The 20,788-nt window shown below is 35.5% G+C and overlaps 1 protein-coding gene across 7 annotated transcripts in view; it reads right to left on the bottom strand.

Annotated features, from left to right (window-relative positions):
- PCDH15 (protocadherin related 15) overlaps positions 1-20,788 on the bottom strand; it is a 1,524,279-nt gene that overhangs the window by 113,785 nt on the left and 1,389,706 nt on the right. For all 7 annotated transcript variants that reach the window (XM_054690675.1, XM_054690674.1, XM_054690669.1 and 4 more), the window contains 2 exons: positions 10,375-10,484; positions 8,369-8,509 (listed from right to left, as the gene is read on the bottom strand). In XM_054690675.1, coding sequence (XP_054546650.1) covers positions 8,369-8,509; positions 10,375-10,484 — 251 coding nt within the window. The remainder of the gene's footprint in view (positions 1-8,368; positions 8,510-10,374; positions 10,485-20,788) is intronic.

Here is a 20,788-nt window from a genome sequence, read left to right as displayed (position 1 = left end):
GGAGGTTAATGATGGCAACTTTGGTTTTGATTTTGCTCTTTTCCTTCCAGACTTGTTTAGCCCCTTCTGCCCCTAGCCTCTGTGTCCCAACCAGAAGGTGCCTTAGACTGTGGCAGGCCTTCAGGCCTCAGTGGCCCTGCTTTCGCTCAACCCTGTTTGGCTTGGTATTTACCCACAAGGGGATGTGTAACTTTGGGTCCTTGATTTGGAAACTATATTCTTTGTCTTTTCTTTGTTGCACACTAATTGTATCAAAGTTCCTTTCCATTAATGGTCTTGTGCCCTACCGTATGTTTTGTCTATATGAGACAGATGGCAGAACCTATTTAGAACTGGCAGGTTTGGGGGTTCTGGGGTCTTCTTCCTGCCCTGTAACATGAGAACTCACACCCAGACCCCCAGACCCTCCTGTTTCCTGTTGGGGCTGCCCTGTAACATTTTCTTCTTTTTTTTTTAAGATTTATTTATTTATGCATCCAAGAGCTGGGATACAGGCCAGAGATGTGGGGGGTGAGATGATTCACCAGAGACAGAGTGGGGAACAGAACAGACAGATTGACCAAAGTACACTGCTGAGGGGAGCAGCAGGTGAGTCAGGAGAGATCTGCTGCTCCATGTGGGTTGCTCCCTGGCCGGTTGGGGATCGAACTCGTGCTGCAGAGGCTGCAGATTGCTTCATAATGTGGTGCTTAACCCCTTGTGCCACCAGGGAGGCCCGCCCTGTAACATTTTCATTTTGATTTTTGGTCTTTAAGTTTCTGTTACAGGATACCTTAGGACTGACCTCTAATTCAAAGGCTTGAGACATCTGCTCTAGTTTCTGTTGCTCAGAGCAACACTGGAAACACTGAGATGATAAACAAGGCATGAGACTCCCTTGGTAATTGTACCCATTGAACTTTTTCTCTGTTTCCAAAATCTTAGTCATATAGAAAGACATCTGGAACCATGTCATCTTACTCTCCAACTTTAGGAATTTGATTTTCAGTTCATGGAAAAAACTTGATTTTTTTTTTCAATTTTGATTTTTGTGAGGTTTTTTTTCTCTTATAATAGGACTGTGCTTTGATTTTACCTTTTGTTTCTTTGCAGACTGATTTTGTAGGTGCAAGCATTTTTGCAGGTTAGCTGAACAAACAGCCTGCTACTATCATGTGAGTTAAAAAAAAAAATTAACTTTAAGAATAAACTAGGGTTGACCTCATAAGGAAAGAAATAGCATTGTGTCTTTGCAAATATAAGTAAAAATGCAGTTATATAAGGTATTTACACATTGCTTAAATAAAACTAAGGTGTAAAGGTGTAATTCCCAAAGAAAGGAAGGTTCCCAGTTGCCTGCCCCACCTAAAGAGGAATGTAGCTGAGCAGTGAGGGAACAAGTTAAAAAAGACTGGGAGAAGGGACTTGGGAGGGAGGAAGATGGGAGAAAAGGATCTGGGGGAAGCACATGGAACAGAGAAATACTTGATTCTTGGCATGGGACTGCCACCAGCGACTTGGGAACATGGAAGGAGAAACTTAAAAGGACATGATCAGCAAGAGACACATGAGGAAGCTGACAATGGCAGCTATACTTGTATTTGGTTTTGCTATTTTTTCCTTCTAGACTTGTCTGGCTCCTTCTGCTCCTTTCCTGTGGTTCCCAGGCAAAAGGTGCCTTAGAGTTGTGGCAGGCTTTTTGGCCTCAGTGGCCCTATTTTGGGCCAACCCTGTTTGGCTGGATATTTACCGACGAGGGGATAGGTAACTTTGGGTGTTTTGTGAGGAAACTATTTTAAATATATTCTTTCTCTTCTCTCTATTGCACACTAAGTATTAATGATGTTTTCTATTAAAGTTCTTTTCTAGTGAAGATCTTTTTTTTTTTTTTAATATTATTTATGTATGCATGAACTGGGGTACAGGCCAGAGGTGTGGGGGATGAGAGAATTCACCAGAGGCAGAGTGGGTAACAGAACAGGCTGAATGACTGAAAAACACTGCTGATAGGAGCAGCAGGTGAGACAGGAGAGGTCTGCTGCACCATGTGGGTAGCTCCCTGGCCAGGGATTGAACTCGTGCTGCAGTGACTGCTGATAGCCTCATAGTGCTGCAACTTAACCCCTTGCACCATGAAGGAGGCTCTCTATTGTAGATCTTATGCACTAGAGCATGCTTTGTCTTTATGTGGTAGATAGCACAACTCATGTAGAGCAGGCAGGTTTGGGGGTCCTTGGGTGCCCCTCATTCTGGCTGCTAACAATGGGAGCTTTCTGTATTTATATGTTTTGTCTATATATCTTCTTCTTTGTCTGTAAATGTCCTGGTGTCTAGAGGATATAAAATTGTATAGATGGTACCTCCAGAAATTTTGAGCTTAGAAATATAATGGGAAATGGCACAAGTACTTCCAGGAAACACTGTCTGTGCTAATTTTGGTTAATGACAACTAATTTGAAATTTAATGAGTTGTTTTGAAATATATTTGTGTCTAAAGTTGGGCTGAATATCATTTTCTTTTCTATATGGGTTAGTTATGTTGGATGCACGAATTCTTTTAATATTGAGTAAAAAGAAAGTTGGGAAATTTAGGGTTTTTTTCAAATTAAAATCTGGAGTTATGGGATAAAAAATAAAAGGTTAAGTTTCACTATTATCATTGCAATAGTGAGTTTAGCCAGAAACTTTTGTTATAGCAACATCTCCATAAAAGGGGGAAGTGCACCGCTCCCCGGTGGTGCAGCGGTTGAGCACTGGGTTGGGAAGCTGCCTGTAGCCTCTGCAACGCTGGTTTGATCCCTGGCCACCAGGTGAGGGTCCCAATTGGCACACAGACATCTCCTGCCGCCTGCTGCTCCCCTTAGCAGTGCACTTTGTCAGTCTGCCTGCTCTGCCCTGCTCTCTGCTCTGACTCTGGTGAATTCTCTCACCCTCCCACGCTTCTGACTGTACCCAGTGCTTGTATAAATAAATTTAAAAAAAAATTAAAAAAAAAAAAAGGTGGGGGGGTAACATGATTCCTGTCTCACTAAACAATGGGTGAAACTGAACAGCCTGGTGAAGCTGAATAATATAGAAGACAGTCAACTCTGGAAGAAGAAAGAAGAGTTCTTGCTTCTGTGGCCCAGCTTGCATCCTGGTACTCCTGGGAAATAGATGCAGAAGGAGACACCTAAAGGAATGATGTCTTGAGACATTTGAGACTCCCATTTTATTTAAAATGGGTGAGAGATTCATGTGTGAGTATAACATGTTGGAAGAGATCTGTTACTGTAATTTGTACTTTGCTATCTGCTTTAGAGTCCATTTTCTATGATCTCCCACCATAAGATGATGCCCTACATTTGTGGCAAGATTTTTGGGCTCAGTGGCCACACATCAGGCTGATGCTTGACTAGGGATTTTCCCATCAAGGGTGTGGTAATTTGGCATGATTTATTGGGGGAAAATACCCTCTATTCTCTTCCCTCTCTTTGCACACGAATTTTATTAAAGTTCTCTCACACTATGAGTCTGTTTGACTTTGTGTATATGGATAGCTGGACCCCCTTACAGCATGCAAGTTTGGGGGTCCTTTGATATTCTGGTAACATGCTAACACTGTTCTCTTCCTCACAATAAAATCTATTTATGAAGTATATCCTAGCATCAAACTAAAAAAACGATAATATCTCCATGTAAATATGGCAAAAAACAACAACAAAGACAACATCCAAAACACAGAATATGAGGAGTTAGGGAAAACATGGGCAGAAACTGGATCTCTGTATTATTAGCAAACACAGTAACAGTTGTTGGTAATGGAAATTCAGGAAAAGCTAAGGGTTTCTGTTGTACCTGAGAGCCAGTGAGCCTCAAAGATGTCAACATAACTAAGTGGAAAATTTGTTAAGCTGGTATGAAGGCAGTAGCAAGACAAAATTCCACACTAAAGAGATGCTATTGAGACAATTACAAATGGAGCACAACTGGTACCAAAGGAGGAAAGAAAAAAATCACCCAATTAAAGTGAGAATGCAGAAATAAAAACAGATGTCTAAAATTAGAAGAATAATTTTGTCACTTTATGAAATAATTGAAACATGTAGTCTAGAACTGTGAAATAGAACTGTTATGCTAGCTGAACTTAATTTTTTTTTAAGAATATGGGAAAACTAATTTCTCTAAAACATGAAATAAAAAAGAAGACCATGGCCTCTCTGGTGGCACAGCGGTTGAGCGCTGGGTTGCGAAGCTGTCCGCAGCCTCTGCAGCGCCGGTTCGATCCCCGGCTGCTCCCCGGCCACCAGAGGAGGGTCCCACATGGTGCGCAGACCTCTCCTGCTGCCCGCTGCTCCCCTCAGCAGTGTACTTCGGCCCTTCTGCCTGCTCTGCTCCCCGCTCTGGCTCTGGTGAATTCTCTCACCCTCCAGTGCTTCTGACTGTACCCAGTGCATGTATAAACAAAAACAAACAAACAAATAAATAAATGAATAAAATATGTGCCTCTTTAAAAAAAAAAAATCTTAAAAAAGAAGACCATATTCAAAGTCACAGAATAAAAGAGAACAGGGAGCTAAATAATGGTTCTAAAAAATGAAGGCATTTTTTTAAAAAGATGAAAACTGTAGCTTAGCATTCTCAAACAGAGTAAAAATAAACTTTGAAAAAAAGACATTAATTAAATGACAAAATATGATATAAAGACATACCGATTTAGGAGAACACATAAATCAAATGTTTAAATAAAATGTAGGTGAAATGAAAAAAAAAACATTAAAGAGCTTAGAAATAAAGTGATATAAAGCATAGGATAAGAAGACATTCACATATAAAATAGTAAACAAAAAACAAATTAATAAAACACAAAAAATCTCAAATTCAAGAAAATTTCTGAAATGTTTATCTTACATATATGCAGAAATGAACCAGATAGACAACAGGAGCTCTAGTAAAAAGTTGGATTCCCTAGAAAGAGTAAATTGTTCGGAAGTTCAGAAATAAAACCAACATCCATTGGAAAAGAATAAAAGGTTTTTGTCATTACACTTTTTGACAGTAATGTTTCACTGGAAGGAGAAAAAGAAGTGGAATATTTAAGTCAAAGAAAGGCATATAGATATAAAAAGCACACACACGTATATGAAAGAAAAGCTTTTCTATGTAGTTAACATGTTCAATCATTACTGTACAAGAAAACAGGAAATGTTCCTGTGAGTCTGCTCAGGTGTCACTTAGAGGACAATTTACAAGTATTGGAATTAATAAAATAAGATTTGATGTGGGAACAGGTGTACAAACAATAGCAAAAGAAAAAAAAAGTAAAGAGGCGGCTAAGCACATTACGAAAAGCAAAAGTAAGTGTCAGAACAAGGGTCAGCCAATACTATAGCATCTTGAGCACGTCCGGCCCACTGCCTGTTATAGTAAGTAGGATTTTGTTGGAAAGCATTCACATTTATTTTTTTTTTTAACATATTGGAGCACAGCCTACCCTTTAGGTTACATATTGTCTTTCCCTATTAAACTACACTGAGTTGAGCAGTTTCAACAGAGAACAGATGGTACATAAAAGTATTTATTATTTCAGGAGTCGCATGTGGACTCATTATTTGGAAAACCAGTGAACAAAAGTAAAGTAACAAATATTTTTTCCTTGCCTTTCCTATAGGAGCCATGTCTCAGAGTAACCAATTATTTGATTGAGAAATTTCTCTTTATACAAATATTTTGGCTAATAAACATAAAAGAAATGAAAGGAAGGAATTAATAGGCAGAAAATGATTATCAGTGGCTGTTACTATCACAAAAGGAGTGAGTCAAAGGTTCACTCTCCTGAAAGGAGTAGTGAATATCACCTATAATTTCTTTCTTTAAAAAAGTAAGAATCTAATCAAGATTCTAGATATAACTACCAATTCATAGAAAATCAAGGTAATGGAAAAATATGAAACAAACAGGAAAAATATGAAATATTCTGTTATTGAAATGCAGGTGTCAGAAATCTGGTTTGCTGAACAAATAAATATCAAGAGGGATTAAAAGAATAACAATGGTAAAGCCTGTAGATTAAAAGAGAATTAAATGGCTTTTCAATCAATTGAAGCCTCTTGGGCCTTATTTGGATTCTGATGTAAATAATTTTTAATAAGAATATTGACTATAAAGATTTTTTATTTATTTATACAAGCACTGGGGTACAGGCCAGAGGCGCGGGAAGGTGAGAGAATTTACCAGAGACAGAGCAGGGAGCAGAACAGACAGAAGGACCGAAGTAAACTGCTGTGAGGAGCAGCAGGCAAGACAGGAGAGGTTTGCTGTGCCATGTGGGAATCTCCCTGGCTGGCCAGGAATTGAACCAGAGCTGCTGAGGCTGCAGACAGCTTCACAGCACTGCGCTCAACCCGCTGCACCACCAGGGCGGCCTGATTTCTATTAATTTTGGGAAGGGATAATGATGGTTTTAAGAGTCACTTTCTTTAAAGGATATATATTTTAATATTTACAGATGAAATATTATTATATCTCTATCAAGCTTCCAAGAAATGGCATAAAGGAGTAATGGGAAATGGAGATTAAAGATGTCCCAGGACTTGATAATACTGAGACTGCATAACTGATATATGGAAGTCTCTGTAATTTTATTTTTGAAATGGTCTATACAAAAAGACTTAGAATTTTTAATTATGTCCTGTGTGGAATTTCAGAAATAAGTTCTAAATTTTTTCTATTTTAATTGTTAATTTGCATTTACATTTAAATCCAAATATAGCATTGTTTTAAAACTTACTTTGAAAATGAATTCACTGGTAAATTCCTGGTAAAGAAATCATAATAAAATACTTCCTTCATAAATTAAAATGTTTTCTGTTTGTGAACTCAATTTATAAGATATGTGCTAGTGCTAAAGACCATAGCACAGCTAACTATGAAGAAGGGATGAAACTTTTCACAACTAATACACTTCAGTTTATATACAGTCTTATTTGCATAGCTAATGGATTAACTGATTGCTTATAAACCACTAACAGTCATTAATAAATTAAACAGAAATTACAGGTTTGATTGTCATGGTCTAGAAGCAAAGGAGAGAGATGAAATGTTGAAAGAATGAGACATTAAACATATTAACATTTAGTTTTCAGCTTAATGAATTTCTATGAGCATAATTCATGAATTTGCTATTTAGTCTCACATCTATAAATACATACAATGATACACATGTACATTAGCACGCTAATGATCTGGTTGATGGAGTGCTGGGAAAGTATGCCCAGGAATGATTCCAGAGTAAAAGATGTTTCAGGTTCAGTTTCCCAGTTCATACTCCATCAGTATCTCTGTTCTATGAATAGTTAATTTAAATGAGTCTTCTTGAATCTGTAAGATTCTAGAAAATTGAATGTGATTATAAGAAGATGGATTGCCTTAAGTGCAAAGGAGTATTTCCTTCATGGATGATAATGAATAGCATTTATCCCATTACTGGCCAAAAAAAGATAGAATTTGCACTAGCATCCTTCACAAATGGGCTTTTTCCTGCTTCTCTAATCTATGTGGGTAAACTACTGAAATGCTGAAGAAAATTTTGGAGTCAGGGATATAAGTTTGAATTTCCTACTTTTAATTTACTGATGATATCACTTAAAAATATCATTTAACCTTTTCTAATTATGTCATTGTAATGGGGATAATAAGAGAGAGGGTATAAATCACTCCTAAAAACTGCTGTGAATGAAATATGAGACCTATAAATTATGATAGTCACTAATTTTAAGATGTGTTTTATTCTGCTCTATGAAAATACATATATACCAAAAGCCACACAAAATTTACTGAATGTCTACTGGTCATGCACCCATTAACAATACACATTCCAGAGGCTTAACTAAAGCCTCACAGTAAGATTAAGAATAAGAATAATTAAAAAAAACAAACTCTTAATCTATAACAAAAAAACAGTGGTTATTTGAAAGGGAAGAAGGGATGTAAATATGATGAAAGGGTTCGTTGTATGCTGATAGAAGGGAATTGCATTTCTGATAATAAACATGATAGAGTAAATACAGATGTGATTTATAAGGTTGTCTACATTAAAACTATATAATGTTATAAAGCAATGCTATTTCAAGTAAAAAAAAGTATAAGGTTTATTATCTAGCACACAGATAATGATGATATTCTCACAATATTTTAACATAAATTTTGGAAATACTGTGTTATTGTCTTGATAATGTGGTAGTATAAAATCATTTCCTGCATTGTTACATATCAAAGTGAACAATTGTCTCCATGTATTATGTTCCTATGTTCTCCACTAAGAAGTTTATTTTTGACAGATGTATTTCATTAGAAAATTAGCAATATGAACCATAAAATTCTTGTAAAACCCATAAATAATATAACTTACTTTTTGAAGGAACTCGGAGATTGGCAAGGACCACTTCTAAGGAATCAGCTTGAACTCGAAGTACATAGCTTGACCTTGTCTCATAATCCAGAGGGGCATTCACATAGATAACACCTGTGATGTTATTAATTCCAAATGTATCTAGAATGAAAATATAGTTCCTCAATCATTTTTTCATCATATGAGGAAAATGAATTCTATTTGAAAGACACTCTCATTCTAAAATCATTTACTTTTAATGAATGATATATAAAAGTGACAAAATGTTGACTTTCGTTAACTATGTTTACCTCTTGAAATGATCAACATCAGTGTTTCCTTAAGCGCATGTCTTGAAATTCTAGTTTCTTGGAAATTCCCATGGAACTCAATGTTTATATTAAGTCACTTCAATAAGGAAGCAATGCATACTATATTGATCACCATAGATTTGGATGGTCCTCTAACATACTAAAGGCTTTCAGAAATTCTGCTGTAAATATATCCATTTAATTCTGCTTAACCAAATGCTTAAAGATCTTAGTGGATTATTAGATATTTCATGATTTAATTAATTTTATTATCCTGCGGTTGTAGTGCTCTGCTAAGAACATGTTAGGGAAAAAGAAAATAATTTAACATTTTGGTATTTAGAAAATACGAATATTCTAAATATACTAAAATATCTTGCACTGAGATCTATTTTTTATAAGTTTGCATTTTTTTTTAAATTGAAGAACAGGGCACACTGGTAAACATCTTAATATCCTAACTCTTAGCATTTTGTATCTTTTCCTCACTTTACTTTTCTCCATACCATTTCTCACTACCTAAAGGAGTTATTTTTATTAGGTTAGTACTTTTTCTGTCTATCTCCTCTTATTGGTCTGTTAAATTTTACGAGGGTAAGGATATCGGTTTTGTTCACCGCTATAATCCCTAGGGTCTGGAAGTCCTTAGTATAATGTAGATACTCAATAAATATTTATTGAAGTGAACTAATAAGTGAGTTGAATATAACAATAATCAGCTTAAAGGGGAATGAATAATAAGCAGAATCACATTGCTATCTGCTATGGTCAAGGAAGAGAACATAATCAAAAATAGAACAGATTGACAAATCATAACTTCGGTCAGGTATTACCAAGTCCAAAGGTAAAAGAAATTTAGTAATATTTAGAGAAGGGGGCATAGAGCAGAGTAGAAACAAAGAAGGCAGACAATAAGAAAAGTATGATGCTTAGCACTTGCCTCAAGGGCTGCAATTTCTAGTAATGGTTGGTCATTGAAATGCCTTTTTTCAAAAGCACTTATAATTAAACTTGCAAACTCTATAACATTACAGTTGAGCCATTAAATATGAATATTAACACTTTAAATATGCATTAATTATTTTGTGATGATCTATAATATGCCAGGTTTTCCAGGTTATAACAGGGAAAGACAGAAAACAACTGATCTGTGCATAAAAGGTGAAACAATCAGAGCTGAGTAAACAGCGGATTTCTACACTGTCCATTCTCAGTTAAAAGTGATTGGCAGAAAAAATTCTATATATTCATTTACAATGGTGATTCTATGTCTAATTTAACTGTCTGAGGAATGTGCATGAATTTTCTTCAAAGTTGACTTTTTGGACAATCACAATTATTAGCATCCTAAAATTTCTTCGGAATTACCTAAAATATGACATGTGAATATAGAATTGTGAAAAGAGTCTACCACAGGTACTATTTATGATACAAAGTTGAAAGTATGATACATTTACTTTGAAGATTTGTTATCAAAATACCTCTAAATAAGGGAGAGCGAAAGTAGTCCAGAACTGAATATTTAGATTATCCTAGTGAGAATAATAGAAACACTTTTGCTAATACAACTTTTAAAATCTGATTGAGCTTACACTTGCTAATTATACTTAAATTGGATACATTTTTATCAAAAAAGTAAAGAACACTTCAATCTAAAACTAATGCTAAGTCCAAGTTTATTGGTTCATGGTGCAAACAGACTAACCATGTACTCACCCTCTTCATTTCCTGCAACAATGGAGTACACAATACTCTGATTGATGGCTGCAGCAGCTATTACACCAACCACAGTCCCTCTGGCTGCCAGTTCACTTACTGGAGGCGGTCTGCAGGTTTAGAGAAGATAATTTATTTTTTTATTCCCCACTTTGCCATTAAAATTGATGTGGTTTTGGTGGAGTAATTAATTGTGTTTATTTGAATAATACTATTTTCTGAATTTCTCAAGAAGTGTCATTCAAACTATGGCTCTAATGAACTATGTAGAATCATGTGTTTTTAGTTAAGATGGCTTGTCATTTCTGCATTGTTTTAACTTTAAGATAAAACCTACTACTCATTTATTGTTTACAAAATTGTTCCCACTTGTCTCTAAAGTACTGTCTGGACTAAAAACAACACATGGTACAATTTGCTATATCAGTTCATGAAAGTAAAATGTGGCTCTTAGGTCATTGGTCATATCATTTTTAATAAATTGCTTCCAAATATTTCTTTCTAGTCTTTACTTTTGCTCTACTGTAAAGCTCTATTTGTACTAAAAGTGTTTGAATGAACGGCATTCCAAATTCTTATAGCTTTTGAATTAACTTTTATTAGCTAAATTATGAATGTATACATAGTACTATATTAATTTCAAAAATATATTTTCAAGAGCACATTATATTATACTCAGAATCTCAATTTTAATATAATATTGGTCATATTACTAGGCTATCATGTTATATTCACAATTTAATGTAAACAATCTCACTTATAATTCATAGGTATTTACAGCTACATAAATTATTAAATGCAAGGTTTTAACAATATCTCAAAGTTTTTTGTAGTCTAGTCATGATTTCTAAAAACTTTAGTCTACTTTCTCAAACTGATAAATCCTACTACCATTTATTTCACATATTCTTTGTCTTCAATATTTACTTTGCAAATATTCCCCTCTTCTATCAGCATCTTCTCATCTAGACTATATTGCAAAATTATAATTGTATCTCTTTGAAGCCTTTTACAACAAATCCTTACCTACAAATAAAGTCTGAAATATTAATTATATGTAACCCTTAATTTTCATCATTTTTTTTTGTTTAACAATATCTAAGTATTATTTTAAATAACCACAGCTCCTTCATTCTCAGTTGAAGTGGTCTGGATAGGGCTGATCCAACCCTTAGGATTCATGGATAGATACAGTACCAGTCTCTGTTCAGTCAGGGAGTTTTATTCTCATTTGCCCAGTGTTAACATGTTGTAAATGTATCATGCAAAGCCAGGGATTTTACTTTAACTATTAGAAAAGTACAGGGTTTTTTTTTTTTAATACTAACATTTTAATGTTTGTACCCTAGTAGAAGGTTCATGGTGATAACAACACAAATGCATTATTTCAGTTAATGAAACAATATTCTCTTTTCTTTTATCTATGATTTCTATCACTTCCACTCAAAAGACTTCTAATTAAAAAAAAAAAAAGATAAGTATTCATATGCCTACAGACACTTCTAATGTATGATATCTGTTTCAACACAACTATATCCTTTAAGCAATTTATCTAGATATTGTAACAGTGCCAGTTCAGTGAAATAGGGTGACTTTGGTAACCTTGAACATAAAATGATAGTAATCTACCGCTGCTACCTAAAGAAAGGCACTTATGAATGTAACAGCAAGATTGATTTTGATTTATTGATTTGACTATGAATAGATAAACTTTTGCACAATATTTAAATGATAAAGAGCCATTCAGAAAATCGGTGGTTTGTCACTTAATGGTTGATCATGGTAATTATGAAATAAAAAACCTGCAAAAGGATAAAATTGAAGAGCTATTTAAATATAATAGTCTCTGGGGGCGTCCCTGGTGGTGCAATGAGTTAAGCACAGAACTCTGAAGCTATCCACAGCCTCTGCAGCACAAGTTCGATTCCTAGCCAGCCAGTAAGCTACCCACATGGCACAGCAGACCTCTCCTGTCTCGCCCACGGCTCCCCTCAGCAGTGTATGTAAGTCAGTCTGCCTGTTCTGTTCCCCACTCTGACTCTGGTGAATCCTCTCACCCCCTGTACCTCTGGCCTGTACCCTAGTTCTTATATGCATAAATAAATAATTTAAAAAAATACAATAGTCTCTAAAACATTCCTCAAAAATCCCCCCTTGGCATCCCTTACCTTGCGTATTCTCTCTTATGAAAGCCAGACTGTGACTTCTAAGTAATATTACATCAAAAATGATGCCTGGTCACCTCAGTTATCACATAATTAAGATTATAACAGTTTGTAACCTCATTCTTGCTAATAACAAAATTACCCTTTGCTGAATTTGATGAAGTCAGTGAATTTGTGAATTTGATGGAATTGCCCACAGGGTGAGACACTGAAGGTGATGTCTGACCAACAATCTGCAAGAGCTGAAGCTATCTGTCCATTCTTCTGAGTAACTGAAATCTACCAACAACTTTAAAAATATTGTTGTGTGCATTTATTAGAATCAGGATGGAAATGACTAATATTAGGAAAAGTAAGTGGCATAATGTAAGAAGGAATTTAAATTCTCTGCATACCACACAAAATTTTAGAATTCTGTTTGTAAGTAAATGTTTAAAATGGATTTACTTATAAACAAAATATCTCTTCATTAACCTTTGTCTTAATTCCTGCAACTTGCTTCTTTTTTCTAGAGTCAGAACATACTACAAAAATGCAATTTTCTCCTGGCTAGAATTAAATGAAATTCTCTGATAATGAGCAATAGATTACAAAATTTCAATTATTTTCTAATTATTGTGAGACAGGACTCATTCTATTTTTGTTTTATGGCCTGGAAAGTACAGTTAGATGATTGGGGCAAATTATATATTCCTTTTGGAGTCACATATAACTCACATACAAAATGAAGAAGTTATTGTAAATCAGGATTCATAAAATCAGATTACAGATTGGATAGAAGTATAAACTTAAAAAAAATAAACCGGACCCAAGTTAATGGGGACAGAGGTGGAAATAAGGAGTTGGATACTATACATTTTATGTATAATTGGTAACTACTGTGCAATAATTCAAGTTCTGTGTGATTTTTAATTGGAAAGAGGAAAGTGAAATTTTATGAACTTCTGTATTTGAGCATACAATGGAAATTTATTCTTTTAAGGATCACCTAACTGAGTGATACTCAGGTGATACTTAGGTATGGACTAAGAGTTAATTGTAAGAGTAAGCTATTTGTAAGGCATTTTCCAGATTTACCATTCTGAGTCTGATGTGTTATTCCCTCTCTTCTTTCTGTTGATTGTAATAAATATATATTGATTATTTTCAGAAGAAAGAATTCTAACCAAATAAGAATCATCATAAGATTTTTTCTTGTCTGTTTTTTTTTTTTCTTTTCACAAATATTTTCTCTTGCTGCTAATTCATAAGAGTGCAATTGATCCATTTTATAATTGACTAATACACCGTTAACTTTTCCAGTTCAACTTTTCAACACCTAATTCAAAATAAATAGTTGTTGGGTGTTTAAAATTCACAAATTCTACTTTGAAAAGATTTAGTGCCAGAAGATTTAGTACTTGATTTATTGCTAATATAAATGAGAAAAAGCACTCTTAAGTAAAAGAGACACTTAAAACAGAGTGCTCAACAGGGCAACAATATAGCTTCATTGATGAAGTCTAAGAATTAAAGGACCACCTGGATTCCTATTCTGCAGAAAAATATTGCTAAGAGCATACTGAAGAAAATGGTCATGACTTTAATAGCTATAGAGCATTGGAGAGATAATGATTGTATATGTTTAAAATTTTTTCAGGAGGGCCTCCCTGGTGTTGCAAGTGGTTAAGACACAACCTATGAAGCTATCTGCAGCCACTGCAGCATGAGTTCAATCCCTGGCCAGGGAACTACCCACATGGTGCAGCAGACCCCTCCTGGCTCATCCGTTGCTCCCCTCAGCAGTGTATTTCAGTCAGTCTGCCTGTTCTGCTCCCCACTCTGTCTCCGGTGAATCTCTCACCCTCACACCTCTAACCTGTACCCCAGTTCTTGTATGCATAAATAAATAAATCTTTAAAAAATGCTTTCAGGAAAGACCTTCAGCAGAGATTTTTTCACAAGCCTTGATTTGGTTGGGTTTGATACCACTATTCCAGACTGATCCCTAACGGCAGCCTAGGCTCCCTCATATCCTTCCAGGGTAACACTTTACTGACTACTTTAAAGAAAACACATGCATTTTAACTTAAACTCTTGAATCATACAAGCTAATAATATATTAGTTCAAAAATACTGTTTCACTAGATTAAAAGGAAATTATTAGTTCACTAATATTACCAGCATTGTGTTCATTGCCCCAATTTTACATGTAAAACAATTACACTGGTTTTTTTTTTTTTTTTTTTTAAGTTGACTGACTCTGTTCTAACAGTTTTAGGTTTAAGAAATATTGAGCAGAAAATACAAAGTTCCCATATGTGCTCCTTAGGCCCATTTTCCCCTACTATTAAAATCTTGCATTAGTGTGGTCCATTTTACCAATATTGATACATTAACTAAATAATGTATCAACCAATATTGATACATTAACTAAATATTAACTAAAGTTCATAGTTTACATAAGATTCCATTCTTTGCTTTTGTGTGTGTGTATACATATATGAGTTTGTACATTGCATAATGCCATATATAACTACCATAATTATATCATACAGAATAGATTCAGTGACCTAAAAATCTTCTGTTCTTCAGCTATTTATCATTTCTTCTCCCTGAAACAGTGGCCACTTCTGATCTTATTATTGTTTTGATACTTTCCAAAATGTGATATATTGGACTGACTTCTTTCCTTAACAATGTGTACTTAAGCTTCCCCTGTGTGTTTTTGTGACTTGATTTTTTTTTTTTTTTGGCATTGCGTTCCTTGGAGGTACTACTAATAACTGCATTATAATAAGCATAAAACATCAAAACTTACTTCAAATATGTAATTTAGAAGTGCTTGTGTGGATAAATTAAATGTGATTCAGAAAAGTTAAATGCCAAAGATTTTATAAGCAAAATGCAACATAATGTTCTTGCGGATGTATAAATTAATTCATAGATACCTGCTTAACATTTCAATTATCTTTTTAGAAGAATAGATTACAATAATTCTCTCTCAATTAAATACATTTTCACGTATCTGAGTCATCTGAATGAGTATAATAACAGAATTTGCAGTTTCCAAATGTTAGACACAGTCTCTACAATATAAATATAAATGGGACAATCATTCTGCAATTTAGAATCTACTTTTATTGTTGGGTTCAAAGATAACAATAAAAGTAAATGTTATATATGCTGAACAAAGCTCCTAATTATTTTAAATGCCATGCAGTTTAGGATATAAAATTGTTTGTAAATAGATGCTATAAAATTTCACAGGAATTTAATCTGGTTCTATTGCTTTCTTTCTACTGAGAGACAAATCTAATTTATTTTGACATGTTTGAATTCAATATATTTGCAAATCAGTACCAATTAAGTAACTGTTTTTATATCTACTATGAGGAAATTTAATGAAAATGAGAAGGGAGTAAAACAACCACTGAAACTCATATTATTTGTAACCTTAGAGTAATTGCATCAGGGTGATCTAATTTTACACTGAGATAAACAGTTTTAAAAGACATGAATCAGGAAAAAGATGCCAGTTTTCTTAGAATTCTTAGGATGGATTTTAGATAAGAAAATTAATAAAAGACCAAATGGTTAGATACCATTTTTTTTAAGTGTGCTTGTAAGAGTTTTGTTGCTATACTGATATGTGAGTAGCATCTTGAACACAGAAAACTGGAATAATTTTTATCTGATTTAGCATGGCTTGCTTTTTTTTTTTTAATAGAGGCATGCTTTATTTATTTATTTGTTTTGTTTGTTTGTTTTTGTTTATACATGCACTGGGTACAGTCAGAAGCGCGGGAGGGTGAGAGAATTCACCAGAGCCAGAGCGGGGAGCAGAGCAGGCAGAAGGACTGAAGTACACTGCTGAGGGGAGCAGCGGGCTGCAGGAGAGGTCTGCGCGCCATGTGGGACCCTCCTCTGGTGGCCGGGGAGCAGCCGGGGATCGAACCGGTGCCTCGGGCGCGGGCAGCTTCGCAACCCAGCGCTCAACCGCTGCGCCACCGGGGAGGCCCTAGCATGGCTTTCCCTGCCCTTTTTAGAGTACTATTTGCTTGTAAGATCATTATTTTAACCTTTTACTTTGAAATTCTCTTTATCGTTGGAGTTCAGAAAAATCTCCTGGAGACAGCAGAATTGTGTTTTATTTTCTGACACAACAAGCCATTCTGTGCCTTTTAACTGCTGAGTTTAGACTATTGACACTTAGGTAAAATATTTATGTATAAGTATTAATTTCCGTTTTTCTACTTATTATCTTAAAGTTTTTGTGTTTGTTCCTGCCAATTTCGTATTTTTTTGCTCTTCTATTGTATTTTGAAAGTAAGTTTTTGTGTAGTGTGTGCCTTCCCTTTTTATCTGTTTTTTTCTATGACTTTTTTTCTAATTATTGTGTGGTTTATATATAGTGTTGTGTATTTACTTATTTATTTTTTAAAGATTTATTTATTTATGCATATAAGAGCTAGGTGCAGGCCAGAGAGAGCAGGAGTGAGAGGATTCACCAAAGACAGAGCTAAGCTTTGGAAACAACCCAAATGCCCAAAAATAGATGACTGGATCAAGAAGATGTGATACATATACATGATGGAATATTACTCAGCATTCAAAAAAGATAAACACATGCAATATTCAGCAACATGGATGGAGCTAGAAGGGATCATTTCTTTCTGCCAAATAAGGCAGAAAGAAAAAGAAAAATACCGGATGGTCTCACTCATAACAGGAATCTAGAAAATCTAAATAAGGGATCAGGAAAAAGAATAACTATAAGAAATAAAAAAATCAAAATCAACAAACAACTATGAACCAGAGACACACTTGGGGGGGCTGGGGAAAGGAGGAATTGGGGTCAAAATCAGGGGGTTGCAATTGTATGGGGGATATAAAAATAAAAAAAATCATAAAAAAATAATTAGGAATGCAGAAACTGTTATTTCTCAAATGTTGGAAACATGGGCCGATTAGGTCAGAGATTTTAAAGGGGAGACATCTTTGAAGATTGGTAAATGTTTGAATAAGACCTATTATGTTTGAATAAGACCTGCTACATGAATAAATCCCAACTTCTCTTTTCCAGGAAAAAAAAAAAAAAGACAGAGTGGGGAGCAGAACAGGAGGATCTACTGAAATACACTGCTGAGGGTAGCAGCAGGCAAGACAGGAGAGGTCTTTGCCATGTGGGTCAGCTCCCTGGCCGGGAATAGAAATCATGTTGCAATGGCTACGGATAGCTTCATATTGCTGAGACTTAACCCCTTGCACCACCAGGGAGGCCCTTTAGTGTTGTGTTGTATATTTAGACTGTGCTTTCTGAGTAGACTCCCTGTTTTTCACTGCTTAAGTTAGAAGTATGTCTGGAGGTCACACAAGGGGAGAGGCAGATGTTTCCCCCAAAATCCCAAAGCCAGTCAAGCAATCCTTGCTCAGCAGGCTGTGATCTCCCCACAAGGCCTAAGCTCTTTGGTTTAAGTAGGGAACCACTAGAGATAGCACTAGAGAGACAGCTTTACATTCCCAAATATACAAACCAGGTATAGACAATCCTGGGAACTCAGAAATTGTGTGCAGGGGTAGGGTGGGTGGGAGTTGGTGTGGGGTATGGGATAGGTGAGTGCTTTTTCAATTGCTAAAAGTAGTCACAGGCCACCAGGGTGCCTTTCATGGAACAGCCAATGATGTCATCAAGAAGCATGTGTACTCTGGCCCAGGCCATGGCCAGGGAGGAAATCCCCAGGTATTCAGTAGGCAAGAGGCAGTTATCTTTCTCAGGGTCCGAGCACAGTTTCTGGCTCACAGTATCTTAAGCTTTCCTACCCTTTTCCATGGTCTTTGTCTCTCATCCCTGCAGAGACAGTGGTCTTTGCTTCCTTAGCTCTCTCCTAAATGTCCATAGTTATTTTAAATAAGAAATACTACCAAAGAACATTACCCATATCTGAACTTGATCTAAATCATGTGACCCTGATGTTCAACTGAGACACCATAATGGGCCAACACTTTTAAAGATACTAAGAACATAATTTTTTTTGTTTGTATGTTTGCTATTGTATGTAGGAAGAATGTAAGTAATTGGGTATATAAGATAGATTATGGACACAATTTGTTTTTTATTGTCGCATATATCAAGAACGAGAGTTCATTTGTTCTCTCTTTAAATTTGGGCTCTCTCCATGAATTGCTTTGAGCAAGAAAAATGTATGTGTGCGTGTGTGGGTGTGGGTGTATGTAGTGGTGATGTTGAGTGGGTAACACTGTATGACTTTGAACTTTAAACTTTGAGCTAGTAATTACTACTCTATCCTAGGGCTCCTCATTAAGTGATGTGTTCTAATATTTGCAAGAACAGAAATCTACATGAAGAGATAAGTCTAGCTATTTCTATAAATCTCAGCTAGCATTTTAACCACTAGCTGAATATGTATTGACCAAGATAGCAACAGTCTGAATAATCTCCTCAACCTGACTACCTTGCAGACAGGTTTCTTCCTAACTCCAGGTTTCCGACCTCCTGTTTCTTATTTATTTTTGAAAACTTAAAATTCCAAGCTTTCTGTTCCTTGAGATTTAAGTCTCTTTAAAAGCATTTTTAAAAGATTTTATTCATTTATTTTTACATAAAAAGCTGGGGTGTACGCCAGAGGTGTGGGGGTGAGAAGGATTTACCAGGGACAGAGTGGGGAGCAGAACAGGTAGATTTACTGAAATACACTGCTAAGGGGAACAGTAGGCGATACAGGAGAGGTCTGCTGTGTCATATATGGGTAACCTCCCTGACCGGGTATAGAACTCTGGCTTTAGCATTGATAGTGCTGAGACTTAACTCCTAGGCCACCAGGGAAAAAAGTCTTTTTCTGATTTAACAATCTAGGGATATCTTTCTCAAGGACATGAGAGTCATCACTTTGAAATATGGTTGTCAAGGAAAATAGAGCCCCTAGTTCCTGGTTGTTTTTTGGAGAATAGGACCTAACTTTGGTGAAAACCTGCCTCCAAGTTCTAACACAACCTTAGTCATAAAGATAGAAGAGTTTACTTTTCCTTTGGGCAAAGCCAATTAGCACACACAGATGGACTAGGGTGCCTTTCCCCAGCTTGTAACAACACTCCACCTCTTCATTAAAGCAGAACTGAGCTCAGACTGATTTTTTGCCTTGCCCCTCCATATTGAAATTGCCTGGACATCTTCCTTGCCTTGCTTCAATTATCTGTTGCATATTTTGCTTTGACAGTAGCATAAATGAGTCCCGGTGTGCCCAGCAGAAGTACCACACAGCAAGCACACAGAATCATGAGGAATAGCAAATTATTGTTTCTTTAAATAATTACATTTGGAATGAGAGTTATGTAGTGATAGATGACTGATACACATAGGAAATTCTTTTATTGAAAAATTCTGTTCACAAATATCATCTTGTAGTCATCAAGTATTTATAGTATATTCTGAGTAAATGTAAAGTTATCAATGAACATGATTCAGTTTAGCCTTGAAAGTCCCTGTTTACACCATTACCTTCACTTAATGATAATAAACTACCCTTTTCACTCCAAAAATTCCTTCCTTTTTATAGTAATCTATATTATCTTAACTCTTTTAGACACTATGTGGGTATTGTAAAGCACAGAATTTATCCGTTTCAATAAAGAAATTTTACACTGTATTTAATGAGACAAAGTATATACATAAATGGGAAGTTCTTTCAGTTTTGAATTATACATAATTCGGCATTATATTAATTCCTACTTCCCCTTACTTGTACTTGCCTGATATCTTTTTCTAATACTCTATTTGTGTGTGTGTGAGTATGTGTATAATGTTGGTTTAAATATGTTGTCTAGTGGCAAATACTGCATATATAAAAACTTTAGCAGAAATAACAAACAGCATTAGTAGAACAGAAAGTAAATGACTCACCAGAAGACTGTGGAGATGAATGATTTTAAATGATCATAAATTGGTGATAAAAAGTACTTGTTTTTTTTAAGATTTATTTATTTATGTATACAAGAACTGGGGTACAGGCCTGATGTGCGGGGGGGTGAGAGGATCCATTAGGGAGAGAGTGGGCAACAGAACAGACAGATCGAGTGAAACACACTGCTGAGGGAAGCAGCGGGTGAGACAGGAGAGGTCTGTTGTGCCATGTGGGTCAGCTCCCTGGCTGGGGATCGAACTCATGCTGCCTCTTAACCCCTTGCACCACCAGGGAGACCCCAAAAGTTTATTTTTTCATACAGAATGTGGAAATAGAATGATGCTCCAT

This window comes from Talpa occidentalis, unplaced genomic scaffold, assembly GCF_014898055.3.
Source record: "Talpa occidentalis isolate TD23 unplaced genomic scaffold, MPIMG_talOcc4v2.1 talOcc4.8, whole genome shotgun sequence".
Taxonomy (NCBI): domain Eukaryota; kingdom Metazoa; phylum Chordata; class Mammalia; order Eulipotyphla; family Talpidae; genus Talpa; species Talpa occidentalis.
This window is presented reverse-complemented; position numbering and strand designations above follow the sequence as displayed.